Source organism: Ailuropoda melanoleuca, chromosome 8, assembly GCF_002007445.2.
Source record: "Ailuropoda melanoleuca isolate Jingjing chromosome 8, ASM200744v2, whole genome shotgun sequence".
Lineage (NCBI taxonomy): Eukaryota > Metazoa > Chordata > Mammalia > Carnivora > Ursidae > Ailuropoda > Ailuropoda melanoleuca.
This window is the reverse complement of record NC_048225.1, coordinates 89,340,494-89,358,108: the sequence shown is the minus strand read 5'-3', so window position 1 is coordinate 89,358,108 and position 17,615 is coordinate 89,340,494. Positions and strand designations below refer to the sequence as shown.

The following is a 17,615-nucleotide window of genomic DNA, read 5'->3' as shown; positions in this document are numbered from 1 at the left end:
ACTTATATTAAATTGGGCCGTCCTAGGGAATTCAAGGTGTGTGGTGTGCACAGTTCCAAGGCCCCTTGTCCTGGGCAGTGTGTGATTCTTATCCCCTATGGGGTAGATGTGGCTGGTGGCGGGAGACTCAGCACACTCGTCCATTCTCTGAAAGGCGTAGAGTCTGGATGGTGCCTGCCCAGGGCTCCCTCTGCCCAGTGGCTGGCCCCCACCCCTGACATGTCTGTCTGTGTCTGTAGGTGACTCTGGACTTGTCCCAGCACCGGGGCATAGCAGTGCGCAGGGTCCTGAACACAGAGGGTGACGTGGTGAGCAAGTTTGGAGTCACCGACTTCCCATCTTGCTACTTGCTGTTTCGGAATGGCTCTGCCTCCCAAGTCCACGTGTGAGTGCCATGCCTCTGCCTGTCCCCTCTCCTCTCCCCCTGCGTGCTACCTTTCTTCCCCGCCTAGAGAAGCCTGCCAAGTTCTTTCTCCTGCAGTTCCTCTGAGGAGCCCACTCTGCAGGAGAAGCAGCCGCCTGCCCGGCGGGGGGGTGGGGTGTGCAGTGCCAGGCACACGGCGCTGGCCCCCAGCTCAGGAGTCCGGCCTCAGGCCCCTGGTGCACTCACTGCCACTGCTCCTGCACCATCGCCCCTGCAGCCCTGGCCCTAGTCCCCATCCTCCTCTGTTCACAGTCTCCTTGGCAGGCTGCAGGCCTGGCAGGCACTCAGATATGCCTGACCCTCCCTCCCTTTGGTTTTCTAATTGCAGAAAAGTTCATTAGGAGCTAGACAATTGCCAGTTCCAAAATGCCAAGAGAAAACAATCAGGCCAGCCGCAGCCCCTCTGTCAGGCTCCTGCTGCTGAATGGCCCGTTAAATGGCTCCAGATGGTGCCTCGGTGCCCTCCCTGGGCAGATGATTGATGTCGCCTGGCTCCTGTAGGCAGGAGCTTGAGGGCCAGGGAGCTCAAGACTTGCCTGAGATGCCCAATGAGCTGCTCTGCGGGGCCATTAGTGCCGTCCTGGACGGAGGCCGGGCGGGGCAGCCCCCGGCCCTTGCCAGCCCGAGTCACCAAACAGCACCGGGCCGGCCTCGTCAGGGAATTCTGTGGGGGTAGGGGGGAGCCTGAGGGCTGCAGGGGGACAGGCAGGGACAGAAAGTGCCAGTCCTGGTGGGAAAAGGAGGCTTTGTTTCCTCACTTGGAGCTGGCGGAGGGGAAAATTGTTTGTGACGACGCTGCTCCTGAGCCATCTGCTCATCGAGAAACATGGGGGCCGGGACAGCGGAGTGGAAAGCAGTGCTTCCCAATGCCAGCTCCCCTGGGGTGTCCCGTCACACGGCGGCTGGTCTTCACACCCTCCCTCAGGCGGCCGTGACCAGGAGGGGGTGTCGCCTGCCCTTGAGGACTCGCCATCAGAAAAGAGAAAGAAATCAGAAGGATTGTACAAGGATTCCAGAATTTTTGTGTTGTTGTTGTTACTCCCTGTAGTTCTGAAAATCAGGTATCAAACTCCCTTGACTTCCATGGGGAGGAATGTCACCTCTGCTGCCTCAGAGCAAGCCTGTGGGCAGGCGGCCTCCTCTGGTCTCTGGCGAAGGTAGTCAGACCCAGCCATTCCCTCCATGGGCAGAAGTAGCTCCGTCCCGCAGCCCCTCCAGGGCAGGCCGAGGAATCCTCAGTCCTGCTGTGTTTCCAGACGGGACTTCGACCTCAGACTGGTGTCAGAGAGGCCCCCTGCAGCGTGAGTGTTGGATAGAAAGGCTAAAGTGAGGCCTGGGTGCCTTGGGTGGACCTCACTGAGGATGAGACAGAACCAGATTCAAATATTTCTTAACAAACACTTCTGTCAAGGATGCCTGGATGGTACAGTAGGTTACGCGTCTGACTCTTGGTTTTGGCTCAGGTTCTGATCTCAGGGTCATGAGATGGAGCCCCGCGTCAGGCTCCACGCTCGGCGCAGAATCTGCCTGAGATTCTCTCCCTCTCCCTCTGCCACTCCTGCTTGTGCTCACTCTTTCTCTCCAAACTAAATAAATAAATGTTTAAAAAATAAATTAAAACAATAAACATTTCTGTCAGTTGAGCCACCTGCCTCCTCTCCTGATGTGAGTTCATCCTGGGGTCTGTTTCTCCATACTCACTGCCTCCCTTCTGTGGTTTCTTCCCTCACAGGCTTGTGGAATCCAGGTCCTTCTACACCGCTTACCTACAGAGGTTCTCCAGGGCCCCCCGGGAGTCTGTCCCGACCAAGGTTGTGCCAACCACTGCTCACACGGTCGCTCCCACTGTGTGGAAAGTCGCGGATCGGTAAGGCCATGCCCGCTTCCCACCCCTCTTCCCTCCCCCCAGCCTTGCCTCTGATCACAGACCCCCCACCTTCAGACCACACTCTGTTCCCTGTCTTGAGCTTAGCACGTGCCTTTCTAGTCCCAGACCCCTGAGGGCTGGCCTTGGCCTTTGGGCTCCCCTGGCTGCTGACCATACACGGCAGAGTTGTCGTCGTGTGGGAGCAGCAACCATTAGCTGGTGGCCAGCCCCGTTCTGCTGACCGTGGGAGGTGCCACACAGCACTTGCGTGTGTCCTCCCTGATGGAATGAATACTCCCCAGTGCCCACATTCCTTAAACTTAACGCTATTCAAGAACAAGTAGAATCCGTTTAGGAAAATCTGTGGCCTTCCAACCAACTTCCCACCCGAGCAACGGTCTCTTCCGCAAATATTTTTGAGTACCAGCTACACAGTAGACACTGTAATACAGATATGCACAGACATGCAGTCCCTTCCCCCAGAGAGTTTACAGTCCCTTCTAGGAAGTTACTGGCCTCATTTGAATGCCGCCGGTGCTGGAGAGCTCACTACCTTCCAGGGTAGCCTATATCTTTGTGCACAGACGTAGCCATGAGGAAGCTGCTTTTCTCTCCAAGGCTCCTTGGCTCTGCTCTTGCAGTAGAATTCCTGCTCGTTGGGCAGGAGATGGGGCTATAAGCCTCTTGCGCTGGCACCTGGCCGTATATCAAGTAGAAATGGCTGACTGGGGAGCTCAGAGCTGTAATCAGGGAGGTGGCCTCCACGAGGAGACTGTACAAGAGAACTGGGGGAAAGGTCATCTGATTTCCAGAGGATTTTGCATCCCAGCATGAAGGACTTTCAGGGTAGAAAGTACTAATGGAGAGATTTTTAGTAAATCAGGTAAGAAGGAAAGAGGGAACGGTCACTATGGTCATTCACATTACGATGATTCACATCATTCAGATTATAACAGCGGACACTTACTGGCCTTAGGTGCCACACTCTGTGCCGGGCACCTTCCATACATCGTCTCCTTTGGTCATGGGGCCACATCTTGAGGCAGACCACAAGAGTGGAGAGGGACCGAGACCCAGCACAGCACAGTGGGGCCCAGAGAGGGCACTTTGCCCCGAGGGTGGAGCACGGGTGGTCACCGTGCTCACCCCGTTAGCTAACCCCGTTGGCTCCCTGCAGCATGAGGAAGTAGGGACGGCCGGGGTAGTCAGTTCATTTTACAGGTGAGGTCGGACGGAGCTGCCTCCCAGAGCTGGCTCCCTGTAGAACTGAGGCCAGAAGCCAGGCCTCAGGAGGCAGGGATAGAGAAGCAGCCAACACATGACGAGCCCTTTGCTTCAGAACCCCGAGCCCAGACCCCAAGCGAGTATGATGGGTGTGGGGTGGGGCAGCCAGCTGGGAACCTGCAGCCTTTCCCCCGGGGCTGGGATCAGCCCAAGAGGCGTGACATGGAGCCTCACCTGCTACCCAAGGCCTGGCAGCTGCAAGGACATCAGGCCCCAAGTAAAAACACACCACTTCCCCTCCTAGCCCCTTAGCTCCCACCATGCCCTGCCTTGGTCTTTCAAAGAGGGCCCAGCTTTTCCAGAGCCACGTTGTTTGGGTGCACCTACTGGTCTGTCTGTCCCTAGGGGTCTTTGTTCAGAACAGGGAACAAAACTCAACCTTCCACCAGCAGCCTGATTAAAAGCACCTTTAAGGAGTCACAGGAGGGACTGGCCCTGAGGCTGTGGAAGGGGAACCCCTGCTTTATGCCAGGAGCTGCTGAGGGGTTTACACTTGTGCTTTTATTTATTCCTCTCAGCAACCTACCCATGAGCAATTTATTATTTATTTACTATGAGAAATGAGGAATTAAGGCTCAGAGAAGTAATACACTCAGGGTCACAGAGCTAGTTCGTGGCAGAGCCTCGTGCTGACTTACAGGACTCTAACCATCAGCAGTGGCCCTCCCCTCCTCTCCCTGTGGCCCGGGGTGCTCGTCCCCAGCCCCTGGCCTGTGGTTAACACCCCTTTCTCTCTCTGCCTCCTGGGTCCTCAGCTCCAAGATCTACATGGCTGATCTGGATTCTGCACTGCACTACGTCCTACGGGTGGAAGTGGGCAAATTCTCTGTCCTGGAGGGGCAGCGCCTGGTGGCCCTGAAAAAGTTCATGGCAGTGCTGGCCCAGGTGAGCAGGGCCCCAGCCTCCCTCGTCCACACCTCCCTCGGGAGCTCCTGGTCTGGCTGGACATCTGGACCCACAGCTGTCCCCGTCTGCCCCGGGCTGCTACACTGCAGTCTCAGTCATACCCTGCGCTGGGCTCGCACTGCCAGGGACGGCCCCCTTCCCAGCCCACCCTGGGCAGGTGGCTGGGTAGGGCAGGGCCATCTGCCCTGTGGATGTTCCCGCTGAGTCCTTCACCACAGTCTGAGCCTGGAGTGTGGCCTCCCACTTCCTGCCGTGGTCACTGAGGAAGCAGGACCTGCGGATGCCACAGGGAAGGAAAGAAGGCTTTTCTGAATATCCTATCTTCCCTCCCAGTCACTGATCACAGTCTGACCAGGTCCTTGGCCCCAGCCATGCCTTCTTTATTCCTGTGTGGTTTCCGGCCAACATGGCTACTCTCTGAAGTGTAGCTCCTGCCTACTGGGGATCTGCTGTGTGTCAGGCATGTAATCCTCTTACCTTTTCAAAGGGGCAAGTATTACCCCCATTTCAGAGGCTCAGGTTGTTCAAGGGACTTGTCTTTTACCTCTCAGTGGGGAGCTGTTGTGAGGATCTGAGCTGAGGTCTCTGGCCCCAGAGCCTGTGGTCCTTTCTTTGCCACACCTCTTCCTCATCTCTGAAGGTGAGATGCAGGCCCTCTTCCTTCTGCACCTGTCTCGTCCTCCCTCCCTGCATCCTTCTGTCTGCTTCCAGAGCCACTGCCAGTGCTGCCCTACTTAAAACCCAAGGCTCCAGGCTGCTGAGGACTGCTGAGTCAGATGCGGGCTCTGGTCCCCTCCACGGCCTGACTGCTGACGCAGCCACCCTCAGCCCCTGGGTGCCAGGTCTGCGGGAAGCTGGGGCTCCCTCTGGGGGTGATCTGTGCCTCCCCCTCAGGAACTGCCTGCCAGCCTGGTCCCTGTTCCCCTCCTCACCCCAGCACTGGCCTTGCAGCCCACCTGGCTCAGTCTGTGTGGTGCCGTTACAGCCTGAGGCCAGAGCCTTTCCCCTAGATCCCTGCTCTCTCCTGGAAGCAGCTGGCGGGACTGGCCACTGGGTGGCGTGCGGTCACCAGCGTTTCCTGCGCCAGGCAGAGGGTGACTCCCTGAAGTCCAGAGCCCTCAATTCATCCTTCCTCCTGACACCAGGGCCTGAGAAGGAAGAAGGGTCCAAGTCAGGACGACGGGCGAAGGTCAGTGAGAAACACTGACTGAAAGCTGTAAATTCATGTAGAGAGCCCAGAGGCCCGGGTGAGCTGACCGAGAGGGAGCGTGTCAAAGGCAGGATTCTTCCGGCCACTTCTCCCTCAGGGCCAGTGGCCAGCCCTGGAAGTTTGATGGGAATCTGTAATGGCTTTCTCAGAGGACTGCATCCACTGGCAGGTTTTTCTGTGTAGTGATCATTCTTTGCTCTTTCCCCTCCACAAGTTTCTCAGTGTCTTTGTCCTCTTGACCTGTGTCTTGGTGGTTTCATCTGACCTGGTCTGCAGGCATCCCTCCCTGCTCCTGCCCCACCCCTGGGTGTGTGTGTGCACGCGCACGCACGCACACATATCTGTCCTCCTCCCTGGAGTCCTTGTGGTTTTAAAGTGCTGATACTAATCAGATTTCAGTTGACTTATTGTCAGAGTAGCTTTTCATGTTCCTCGGAGACTCTTGGGAGTGACCATCAAGGTCTGGACCTTGGCTATAAGCCCCCGGGCCAGCTTGTCCCCACCAGCAGCCCATGGAATACAGATGAAAGGCTGTTCGTCAGCCTCACCCCACAGTCAGTCAGCTGGTCAGTCAGAAGATCTCCCGCAGAGAGGACCGTGTGGCCCAGGTTCCCAGCAGCCCTGGGAAGCCACACAGGTGCTCAGCCTTCCTCCCAGGGGCAGTGTGGGGTCAGGGTCAGCCTTGAGAGGGAGGCCTGAAGGGCCCAACCTCACTTAGAGCCTCGGTCCTCTCCCCACCCCTTCCCTCACCTTGTCAGGTGCCCCAGAGCAAAGGTAGCGAGGAACCCGCCTTTGTGTCTGAGGCAGAATGTTTTCCTGGTGGTTTCAGAGCATTTCAGGAATCTGCCTCGGCTCACTTCTGTTTAGCCCCCTATCCTCCGTGGAACTGAGGAGCTCCGGGGGAATTGCTTTTCCCTCCCCAGCTTCCCCTTGTGCCTCCCACAGCACTTCCCTGGCCAGCCCTTAGTCCAGAACTTCCTGCATTCCATTAATGACTGGCTCAAGAGGCAGCAGAGAAAGAAAATCCCCTACAGTTTCTTTAAAGCTGCCCTGGACAACAGGAAGGAGGTGAGTCTGGGGTCAACTGAAGACCTTCTCGGAGTCCTCAGTGACTGTGGGGGTGGAAGGGGTTAACCCTGTAGCCTCTAACCTCCACCCACGATCTGGGTTGGGCCCTTCCATCAAAAATTAGTAAACGGCTACTTACTGAGCTGTCTGCATGCACATCTCATCTAATCTTCCCAGCATTAGTGGAAGGTAGCTCTTATCCCCATTTAGCAGATGGAGAAGCTGAGGTTAAGAGAGGTTAAGTAACTTGTCTAAGGTCATAGAGCCAGTAGGTGGTTGGGCCGGAATGCAAGACCAAATGTGAGCGAGTTTGTTGCTGGCGCTCCCAGCAGCCTGCAGGCACATTGGGCCCCTCACACGACTCGTCTGGCCCTCTCCAGGGGCACCTCTCTGGGCTCCCTCACATCCACTCTCTGCAGATCTGGTCCCCTGCAGCCAGCAGAGGCACACAGCTGTACAGATGTGTTGGATGCCAAAGCTCGAAGGGACCTCAGAGGCCAAACCCCTCCTTTTACAGATGGGGAAGCCGAGGCTAGAATAAGGATGTGACTTGGTCTGTGTCACAGCTTTTCAGATCTGCTTCTCCTTTGATGGGTGTAGCCAGTGGGAGATGCCACCTTCCAGGTGATAGACTGAGGAGGGACCTCATTTGTCTCAAGGCTGAGTGCTTACCATCAAGTATCCTGGAAGCTTCTTTCCTTACCACCCATCCCATTCTCTTTCTTTTCCATATATGCACTCATGCACGTATGTGTTCCTTAGGGCACTGTGGTTGCCAAGAAGGTGAATTGGGTTGGCTGCCAGGGGAGCGAGCCACATTTCCGGGGCTTTCCCTGTTCCTTGTGGATCCTCTTTCATTTCCTGACGGTGCAAGCAGCTCGGCACAATTTAGACCACTCACAAGAGACAGGTGAGTCCAAGGCCTGTGCGCCCGCCTGGCCCTGCCCTGCCCTCCCCTCCACAGGCTCCCCGCTGCAGGCCCATCTGTGGCAGAGCCTGCGTTTGCAGCTGACCCTGGTGCCCTCCACACAGAATGGGGAGGGCCTGGAGAAGCCACCCAGTCCCGGCCCCGGGCCCAGGGTGAGCCCTGGGCGAGCTCAGGGCATAAGGTTTCTTTCTGGCTTTCTTGGAGCCACAAGCTTGCTTTGTTTACAGAACTTTGGGAAAAATTTGTGCTTCTATTTTTTGTACTCCTGTCAAGGAAAGAATTCTGTTTCAGTCTACGTGGCTGATACTGTGTGCTTTGAACAATTTTATTGTTTCCCACGGAAAAAATCATTCTTTTTTTACTTTCTTTCCTTTCCTTTTTTTTTTTTTTAAGAGAGTGTGCAAGCTGGGGGGCAGGGGCAGAGGGAGAGAGAGAGAATCTTAAGCAGGCTCCATGCCCAGCACGGAGCCTGACTTGGGGTTCGATCTCATAACCCTGAGATCATGACCTGAGCTGAAATCAGGAGTCAGACATTCAACCAACTGAAAAATTATTTTCTAAGGGAAGCTGGGGAAACGCATTGCCCCTCCTGCCCTGTTCCCTCCTCAAACTGTGCGGCTGCCCTCCACCACCCATTCTGCCTCACACTCTCGCCTCACGACCAAAGGGCAGGCATCCCGTCCAGTCCACACTGACTGAGGGTTATGTCCGGTACTGGCTCGGCCTGGAGGGTGCAATGGTGGGAAAGAAGGCCTCCCTGCTCTCAGTGGGGCAGGTGGGCAGAGAGCTGCCCTGCAGCGTGCCAAGGCCCAGAGCTGGGGCAGGGGGCTTGCAGCGAGAGGCAGGAAGTGCTCCATGCTGTGGGGAGGGCCAGGAGGAGATGAGCTAGAACGGACGGAGGGACAGGAGCTGAGTTAGGAAGCAAGAGCGCCCCGCAGCCGAGCAGAGGCAGAGGGAATTAAAGGAGCTGCCGCGTGCAGCCATCCAGCCAGCCGGTCTGTTAGCCGGTTTTTACGGAACATCTAAAAAGGGCCGGGCCCTGTTCTAGGAGGGGGTACAGTGGTGCATGAGACAAGAAGTCCCTGCCTCAGGGGCCCGGATTCCAGGGGCGGGGGACAGACAGTAACCTTACAGGTAGGTCATCTAGGGTGTGACGATGAGTGCTCAAGACGACACACCAGGTGCTGGGGAGGAGGGACAGGGAGGGGGGCTGTGTTCAGACAGGGTGGCTTGGGAGGCTTCTCGGAGGAGGTGGCCCTGTGCGGACCCCGGTTTCCAGGTTTCCAGGCTGCACTGGTTTTGCTCAGGCTGCCCTAACAAAGTGCTCCACACTGGGGCGCTTACCCAACAGAAACTGCTTTCCTCACAGTTCCTGAGGCTGGAGGTCCAAGGTCAGCGTGTCAGGAGGGGCGGTATCTGCTGAGACCTTGGCTCATAGATGGCCATCTTCTCCCTGTGTCTGCACGAGGTCTTCCCTGGATGTGTGCCATGTCCAAATCTTCTCTTCTTATAAGGACACCGGTCCTATGGCTTAGAGCCCACCCTGGTGACCTCATGTGACCTTAATTATTTCTTTAGACTCTTTGTCCAAATGTAGTCCCGTTCTGACATGCTGGGGGTTAGGCCTTCGACATACGACTGTGGGTGGACACAGCACAGCCCGTCACACAGGCCAAGGACGAGCAGGTGCCAAGAACAAGTCTGGCATGTTTGCAGCCCCGCAAGGAGGCCAGTGGCAGAGCCCGGGGTGGGGGCAGCGGCAGAAGAGGTGCAGGCCTGGGGGTCTCAGCAGGGGAAGTGTTGGGATTTCTGAGTCAGCGCTATGAGATGCTCCTAGGGGAGTTTCCTAGGGCAGCGTCACCAATGGTCGGGGCTCTAGAGAGACTGCTGGGGGGAGGGCAGGCTGCCCCAGGCAGTGGTAGAAGGCACCCGGGAGAGGGGGTGGTGGCCCGGAGCAGAGCAGTAGGTGGCCCGTGGGAGAAGCGGTCAGATTTGGGAGTATTTTGAAGGTGGCGCTGGATGGAGTCTGGGAGTATACACAGGAGCCAGGACCCAGGGTGGACCCCAGAGCTGTTGGGCCCGAGCATCTGGCCCACGATGGTTCTGTGAGCTGAGAAATGGAAGGGTGTAGACGGTGGGGGGACTCGGCGGTCTGTGCCTGCCAGCTGTCTGAATGGAGATGTGAATGGGTGAGTCCAGGGTTCGGGGACGAGGCCCAGGGTAGCGATGCGAGCCTTGTGGGCAGGGTCGTGTGGGGGTAGGTAAGCCTAGGGGCTGGGAAGGCAGAGGACGACGCGGAGGACTGTGCTGCTCTGGGGTGTGCAGCATCAGGGCCTCTGCCGAGGAGCAGGAGCCAGCTAAGGGGCCTGCGAAGGAGCGGCCACTGCAACTTCAGAACCCCGTGTTGGCAGGAGGGGGGTGTCGTCAGCTGCTTGGGGGCCGTGGTGCTGCCGGAGGTGCTGCCAGGCCAGGAGCTCTCTGGCAGGCGCGGTGGCGGTGGAGCAGGGGCAAGAAGGGCCTGGCTAGATGGGGTGGAGAGAGAATAAGGGGCCCGAAACTGGAGCTGATGGGGCCGTCACTGGCGTCAGAGAGGGATCTCTTTATTGTAGTTGTCTTTACCAGTCGGAAGAGTCCCATATTAAGGGAGAAATCAGTGATGTGCTAACAAAAGAATATATATACAGGGGTGAAATCCTGAGGAGGTCAGAAGGGGTGAGGTCCAGAGCACTGGGCAGGAGGGGGAGGCGAGTACAGCTGTAGGGCCACAGCGGCTGGGCTGAAGGCAGCACTGAGGAGGCCCAGGAGGACAGAGGCGAGGCCTGGCCTTCAGGGCTGCTCAGGTTGCCAGGAATGATGGCACAGGGAGGGGTCGTGAGCAGGACGCAGAGTGGGGTGCTGAAGTCCTAGTGTATGGAGGGCCGGGACCGTGAGTTCAGTTTTGAGGGGCTGGGGTCTTGCAACAGGACAGTTCAGAAGCAACCAACAGCCAGGAGGGTCCTTCCACCACCCCCGGGCCTGACGTATGAGGAGTGTGGAAGACAAAAGGGTTTAAGGGGGGCATGTTTTTGGGAGTCCAGCATCAGGGCAGGAAGGTGAGGGGAGTATTCAAAGGTGGGTGCGGATACCAGTCCAGGGGGCCCCATGGGAGGTAGTGGGGGGCAAGGGGAGATGGAGACAAAGCGGGAAATGTGCAGAGCGAGATCCGGAGGGACCCCTGAGGCAGTCCCTGAGGGAACGGGAAGCCTAAAGTGGTTGGGCACAGGAGGGGTGCAGTGAACAGGTGGTGGGCCGTCTGGCCCCTGCCTGCCTCTCCAAACATGTCTCAGCCCAGGTGTCCTGCTGTTGAGTTTGGACCTTATCCCGAGTGTCAGTCAATGACAGGGACCTGGATGAGTGGCAGAGAAAGGAAACTGGGATTTAGGACTTTGGGAGGAGATGGGGTCGACTCTAAAGTGACGCCTGGAAGGTGGACGGGTATGCAAGGAGGCCCCGGGCCCCTCATCAGAAGGTGGGGCTGGCGGGCACACGTGGCCCCCGTGACCGGAACAGTGTCTCCCCTCCCTGCAGCCAAGGCCCAGGAGGTCCTCCAGGCCATCCGCGGCTACGTGCGCTTCTTCTTCGGCTGCCGGGACTGTGCCAGCCACTTCGAGCAGATGGCTGCGGCCTCCATGCACCGGGTGGAGAGTCTGAACAGCGCCGTGCTCTGGCTGTGGTCTAGCCACAACAAGGTCAACGCTCGCCTCGCTGGTAAGGAAGGGCCCCCTCCAAGGCCGGAGTCACCCACAGAGGGAGAGGGGGGTGGGGGGGTTTGGGGGACCTGGACCAGAGATAGGAGACTGGACGCTCGTTGTCCCCGAGGTAACCCCCCGTGTGTCACAGTGCGCAGAGCCCTTCCACATGCTCTGCCTGCCCTGCGGATGTAGGGCAGTGTCCTTAGACCCATTTTCCAGATGAGAAAACTAAGGCTTTGACACTCTAGGACTGTAGTCTTCCAGCGCCACTGCTCACTCTTTCCCCTGCATCAGGGCCCCTTCCTTGGAACTCTGGGGTCCCTCTCCTGCCTCCCCTGTTCTGCCTTCTGGCTGTTGGCCCCTTCCTTACTCAAACCAACAGGAAGGAGAGAGCTCGGCTTTTCCACCCACTGGGAGGGGTCTAGCAATGAAGTGTGCTGGAAGAGAAAGACCATGTCCTTTCTAGAAGAAACGGGCTGATTCCCATAGGGGGAGGCCTTGTCTTCTGAGGGTCCCCACTTAGTGTTTTCTGTCCCCGGGGCACAGGAGTCTCATGTATCCAATAGGCAGAAGCATTAAACTCCAGGGTGACCAGAAGCCAGCGGATGGGGAGGGAGCCATCTGTGGTCAGCTTATCTGTGGGGAGAGGGGAGAGCACTAGGCCCACAGACCGCCCCCCCAGCAGTGGGAGGTTAAAGGAGCTGAATGGAGCAGGTGGTCGCGTTTTCTCTGTCTCCTGGGGCCTCCTGGTGGGCTTTGAAATGAGGAAAGGAAGACACGTGCCTGTCTCTCCCCTCACCCCTCCCCTCCCTGCCGCCCCGCCCCCCCCCCNCGCCCCCCCCCACATGCTCCCTTTGACCCTCCAGCCCCATGACCTGGCCAGGCTCCGTGCTTCCCCAGGCGGCCCAGCTGCCGCTGGAGGCTCCATCTGAAGCTTCTCCTAGAAGGGCCCAAAGGAAGACAAGACCCTTACCTCTGCGGTGGGGTCCTTCCAGATCAAACTGGGAACAGTGCTCACTTGGCAAGGCTGGTCACTACGACTTTTCAAGGGACCTTTGGAATCTCCTTGATGTCTTCACCCCAAAATAACCATCCCAACTTTCCCATCACTTGCTGCTGCTTCACTCTGGCCAGCACCTTTTTCTGCTGTGTGAAACCCTTTAGGAGATGTGCCTCCTCCGAGAGATCTGGCTGATGGGCGTCCCCGGGGCGACCCCGGGCGGGGAGCCAGCGGCAGGCCCTCGGGGGGCTCCGTGGGGAGCTCTGCCCACTGTGCCAGCCATCAGGGTAACTTACTCTCTCGAGTGCCCTCTTCCCCATCCAGGCCCCCGGGCGCCCCTACGTCCCCCCTCGGAGGCCGCCTGAGCAGGAAATCCCACTGACTCCTACCCCAGGGGACTGCTGTGGCATAAAGGAGAACACCTGTGGAATGTCCACGTGCCACGAACTCGTGTTAAAACACAACACGTTTCTCCTTTAATTACGAAAGTAAGGAAGGGGCAGCAGGGAGCTGCCGTCCGTCCCTAGGAGGCTGTGGTGGCCGCAGGGTGGAGTCCTCCGTGGCCAGAGAGGCTCCAGCACGGCGCTCGGGCTGCACGGGCCCTGTGCTAGGTGTTACCTGGCTTCTCCCCCACCTGTCATCTCCAAGGGCAGTAGGGAGCCCTTTTTGCAGATGAAGAAGCGAGCATTCTGAATGAGGAAAAGGGTCTGGGCTCCTAGGTGGGCCCAGCAGTCACCGCCAGCCTGTGTGTGCTTCCCTCCCCAGGTGCTGCCAGCGAGGACCCCCACTTCCCCAAGGTGCAGTGGCCACCCCGTGAACTGTGTTCTCCCTGCCACGATGAACTCCGGGGTACGCCTGTGTGGGACCTGAGCAACACCCTCCGATTCCTCAAGACCCACTTCTCCCTGAGCAATGTTGTCCCGGACATGCCTTCTGCTCGGCTGGGCCCACGGATGGTTGCCCAGAGGATGGCAGCCGGAAATTTTACTCTGGGCCCTGAGAAGGAGGGGATCATGGTGGGCCCAGGGACAAAGTCCCCTGGACCCACTGTTCCTGACGTTCCAGCAGAGAGACTCAGGGCAAGTCACCCCCAGGATATGCTCACTGGCCTCGGTACAGCCCCAGCCGAGCCAGACCAGGGACCTCCCGAGCACATAGCAGAGCTTCAGAGGGATAAGGTGGAGGCGCCGAAAGGGCAGCAACACTTGACCAAGCGAGACACAGGGGCCGTACTGCTGGCTGAGTTCCTGGCCGAGAAGAACCTCCCCAGAGGCCCTTCAGAGCTGAGGCGAGTGGGTCGCAGCTCAAAGCAACTGGCCAGCATTCCTGAGGGGGAGCCAGAGGCTGGGCCCGTGCGGGGCCAGGACCAGTGGCTGCAGGTGCTGGAAGGGAATTTCTCCCACCTGGACATCAGCCTCTGTGTGGGGCTCTACTCCCTGTCTTTCATGGGCCTCCTGGCCGTCTACACCTACTTCCGGGCCAGGATGAGGGCGCTGAAGGGCCATGCTGGCCACCCCGCAGCCTGAACCATTCGACGTGGGAGGGGGGCAGAGATGGGAGCTGCCACTCGGGGTGCTCTTCCAGCCCCCTGTCCCTCCCCCCTCTTCCTGTGTTCCTTGTCCAGGGAAATCCAGGGAAACCAGTTGCTCCAATGAACCTCCTTGGGCCTTCTGGGAAGCAATGTTCCGTAGACATGAAAGCATGCGTAGGGTTTGTGTTCATCTGACAGCACAGCGGAAAGCAGCCTTGGGCAGAGGGGTTGGGAGGCTCAGTCCCTGGCCCCCCAGCCCCAGATTCCTTTTTTACCTTATTTGAAGTCCCGCCTCGTTCTCGCTGAAGCTTCCATGTCTCCACTTGGTCTTGGCCCTAAACTGGGGCAAGCACGGCCATAGTTGCCCAGGTTCTCCATCCAGGTCTAGTGGACTAGAGCGGAACTCTTCAGTATATTCCAGAGCTCCGTCCATCCCGCTCCCTTTGGGGTACACGGAGGCCTTTGTGCCGGAGAAGGACAGACTGCCTCTGGCCCTCTGTGGCCTGTACATCCTCCGGCCCCTCATAGCTCCAGGGTGGGGCTTGCTTTGGGGGAGGGCGGTGGTGGTCTGGAAGCTTCTGAAAGCCCTGCTGGTCTCCCAGGTGAGGCCTGGGTCAAGGTTGGAGGGAGGAGAGCTGCTGGCTCCTTTCCCAGACCTCTGCTGCTGGAGCTGGTGTGGACTTGGATGGGTGATGGCCACGGGGCTGGGTGGTGAGTGGCTGGCTTGGCGGGACCTGAGAGGGGCTCGTGTAGGATTTAGGGAGGGGTACTGGTGTCCTTAGTGCCTTGGCTCCGGGCTTAGCTGTGAGGGAAGCCTCAGGGAAAAGATGGTTGCTTCAAATGTGCTTTGGCTCCTCCCCAGTGGGCTCTACCCCTCTGAGAGCTGGGTCTTTTGTCTTTTGATTTTGGCCTCCAAAACAGATGCTAACCTTTGGGAGGGTGCTGGAGTGAGGGGAATATCCTCTCTCTTGAGGGTCCCCCTCCCATTGTGTAGAATTTAAAAGGGTCAGAGGGGAGGGTAGCTCTGTACACATGCTTGATTCCCACCCTACCCCACTGCTTGGGAGGGTTGTGGAATAAATTATTTTTGTTAAAGCAAGCCCTGGTGTGTTCTCTAACTTGCTGTTTGGAGACCTCGTGTCCAGAATGCACAGAATCTGGCCTCCGTGGGGATCCAGCCAGATGTGATTGTCTTGGCTCGCAGAGCTCCTGCCCTGCAGGGGGCAGGGTGCCCTGGCACCACCCCGTTCTCCTGGATGGGGCCCTCCCCACTCAGCCCTCGGAGCCCTCCGTCCCCAAGCCCCTTCCGTCTCCACTGGCACCCCACCGCACCCCACCGGGGGACAGAGCTTGGTGGAGGTCTAATGCCGCCTCCTGTTCCCCCAACCTCCTGGACACCTGCCCCAGTGCTTCCGGTTCTGCCCCGGGAACCTGCCGCTGCACCTGCCCAGCCCTCCAGGGCACGCGTCCTGCATCTCCCGCGCTCTCCCAAGGAAGGAGAGGGTTTGTCTGTGAGAGCAGGCCTGCACTAGCTCTTCAGCGGGGAGGAGTCAACCAGATTAGAGAGCCTGCCCCTAATCCGGCCTGCCAGGTTTTACAAGGCTCAGAGCCGCTGATAATGAACCTCATTAAGGGGGAGCAGGAGCCTCAATCCGATTTGGGGTTTTCTCTTTGACATCTTCACTCTGCTCAGATGGCCTTGGCCCTGGGTGGAGCAGGTGGGACGCCTAGCAGGCTTCCTCTGCGAGGGCAGCTGGGAGGGGGAGCACAGACAGAGGTCAACCCCCCCCATCCCTGCTTATGTGAGCCCTGTGTTACCTCTTTAGCCGGATAGAGTCCATCCTGGAGCCTCTCTGCAGGCCTCTCGTCTGCCTGCAGCTTCCCTCTCTGCATCCCTCCTCCATCTGCCCCCTCCTTTCTCTTAAGCTGGCTCTGACCCTCTCTCCCTCACCCACCGGGGCCTGGCTGGGAGGCTGACAGGCCAGCACACTGGGCAGGGTGACCCTGGCCTGCAAGAAGGAGAAAGAGGGCCCAGGCCAGTGCACACTGGGCCAAAAGACCACCCGCCTTGCTCCTCTACCACCTGGGACCTGACTCAATGTCAAGGGCAGAGAGCCCTTCTAGCTCCAGTGAGGCAGGCCCCAGTAGGGTCCCGGCAGTGGGTGTAGGCCTCCTCACAGCCAAGCCTTTCTTGGGCTGTTCCAGCCACTCTGATTGATAAACAAGGGTGGGCCCCCTCCTCAGCGGGGCTGCTGCCTTTCACCTTGATTTCCCCAGGGCACGCTCAGCGGCATCAGCATCGGCATCGATAAACTGGCTTGCCCATCAGCCCATCCCTCCCTCCAACCCGTCTGCCAGGCTGGGAGCCTGGTCTTCTGCGACTTGAACTCTGCTTGCCGTTCTAGATGGTTCCCTGCATCCTGGGAGAGCTCCCATGCAGGAAAGTGTTCTCATGGCAGCCCTGCAAAGCAGAGGCATTCCCCGCTGCCTGCGATGCTACCTACTGAGCGTTCTGGAACGATTTCTTAGAGATGGAGGCAGCTGAGCTGGCTTTTGAAAAATGAGTTGGTGTTAGCAAGGAAAGTGAAGAGGAAAAAGGCCATGGGGACAGCACATGCCAAGTCCGAGAAAGAAAAATAGGGAACACAAGAAATTCTCAGTAAAAAACGTAGAAAAACATTTTTATTAAAAAAAAATTTAATGGGCGCCTGGGTGGCTCAGTTGTCTAAGCCCCTGCTTTCAGCTCAGGTCATGATCTCAGTGTCCTGGGATCAAGCCCTGGATCAGGCTCCCTGCTCAGTGGAGAGCCTGCTTCTCTTTCTCCCTCTGTCTCTATGCCCGCTGTGCTCTCTCTCTCTCACTCGCTCATCTCAGGTAAATAAATAAAATCTTAAAAAAAAAAATTTAAGGGGCGCCTGGGTGGCTCATTTGGTTGAGCGTCCAAGTCCTGATTTTGGCTCAGGTCATGATCTCAGGGTCTTGAATTCCAGCCCCGCATTGGGCCCCAAGCTCAGTGGGGAGTCTGCTTGAGAGTCTCTCTTCCTCTCCCTCTGCTCCTGCTCTCTCTCTCTCAAAATGAATAAATCATTTTAAAAAATATAAGGAGGTTTTCAGTGCTCACTGGACTAAAGCTGGGGATACCCAGAAGATGAGGGTCCCACAGCTGCGGGGCTTCCACTCTAGAGGAAGAGACAGAGGAGAAAAAAATGTGCTGAATGCTCTTAAGGAGGGACCAGCAGGAGGGACTGGGGGAGGCTTCCCTGAGACCTGAAGGATGAGGAGCCAGGAAGTGGGAGGGGAGTGGGGGGGGGATCACAAGCCCGAGGGGCTGCTTGGTTCAGAAGCCACCTCCAGGCTGGTGAGGTCCCAGGAGGCGGCCCCCCTCCAGCCTGGCTCCTCCCGGGCAGGTTTGGCACAGGGTCGGGGTGGGGGGTGGGTGCAGCACATTGTGCCCTGGGTGTGGGGGTGAGGAATGGGCTCCAGGGGACCCACACAGTCTTGGTCCTGGAGAAAGTCACCAGCAGTGGAAGGAGGAGGAGATCTGGTTCATTCCCCTGGCTTGGCCACTAACCAGCTGCATCTGACATTGGGTGAACCATTCATCTCCTGGGTCTCAGCCTCCTCACATCTAAGGTGAACACCTTGGATGAAGCTTCGTGGTCCCTA

The 17,615-nt window shown here is 58.0% G+C and overlaps 1 protein-coding gene across 1 annotated transcript in view; it reads left to right on the top strand.

Moving 5' to 3' along the window:
• Positions 1–15,048, top strand: part of QSOX1 (quiescin sulfhydryl oxidase 1) — a 38,768-nt gene extending 23,720 nt beyond the window's left edge. The window contains exons 6-12 of the mRNA XM_011226962.2: positions 240–385; positions 2,157–2,291; positions 4,331–4,460; positions 6,637–6,759; positions 7,522–7,669; positions 11,255–11,434; positions 13,184–15,048. Coding sequence (XP_011225264.2) covers positions 240–385; positions 2,157–2,291; positions 4,331–4,460; positions 6,637–6,759; positions 7,522–7,669; positions 11,255–11,434; positions 13,184–13,944 — 1,623 coding nt within the window. The 3' untranslated portion in view covers positions 13,945–15,048. The remainder of the gene's footprint in view (positions 1–239; positions 386–2,156; positions 2,292–4,330; positions 4,461–6,636; positions 6,760–7,521; positions 7,670–11,254; positions 11,435–13,183) is intronic.
• Positions 15,049–17,615: the final 2,567 nt, after the last annotated feature.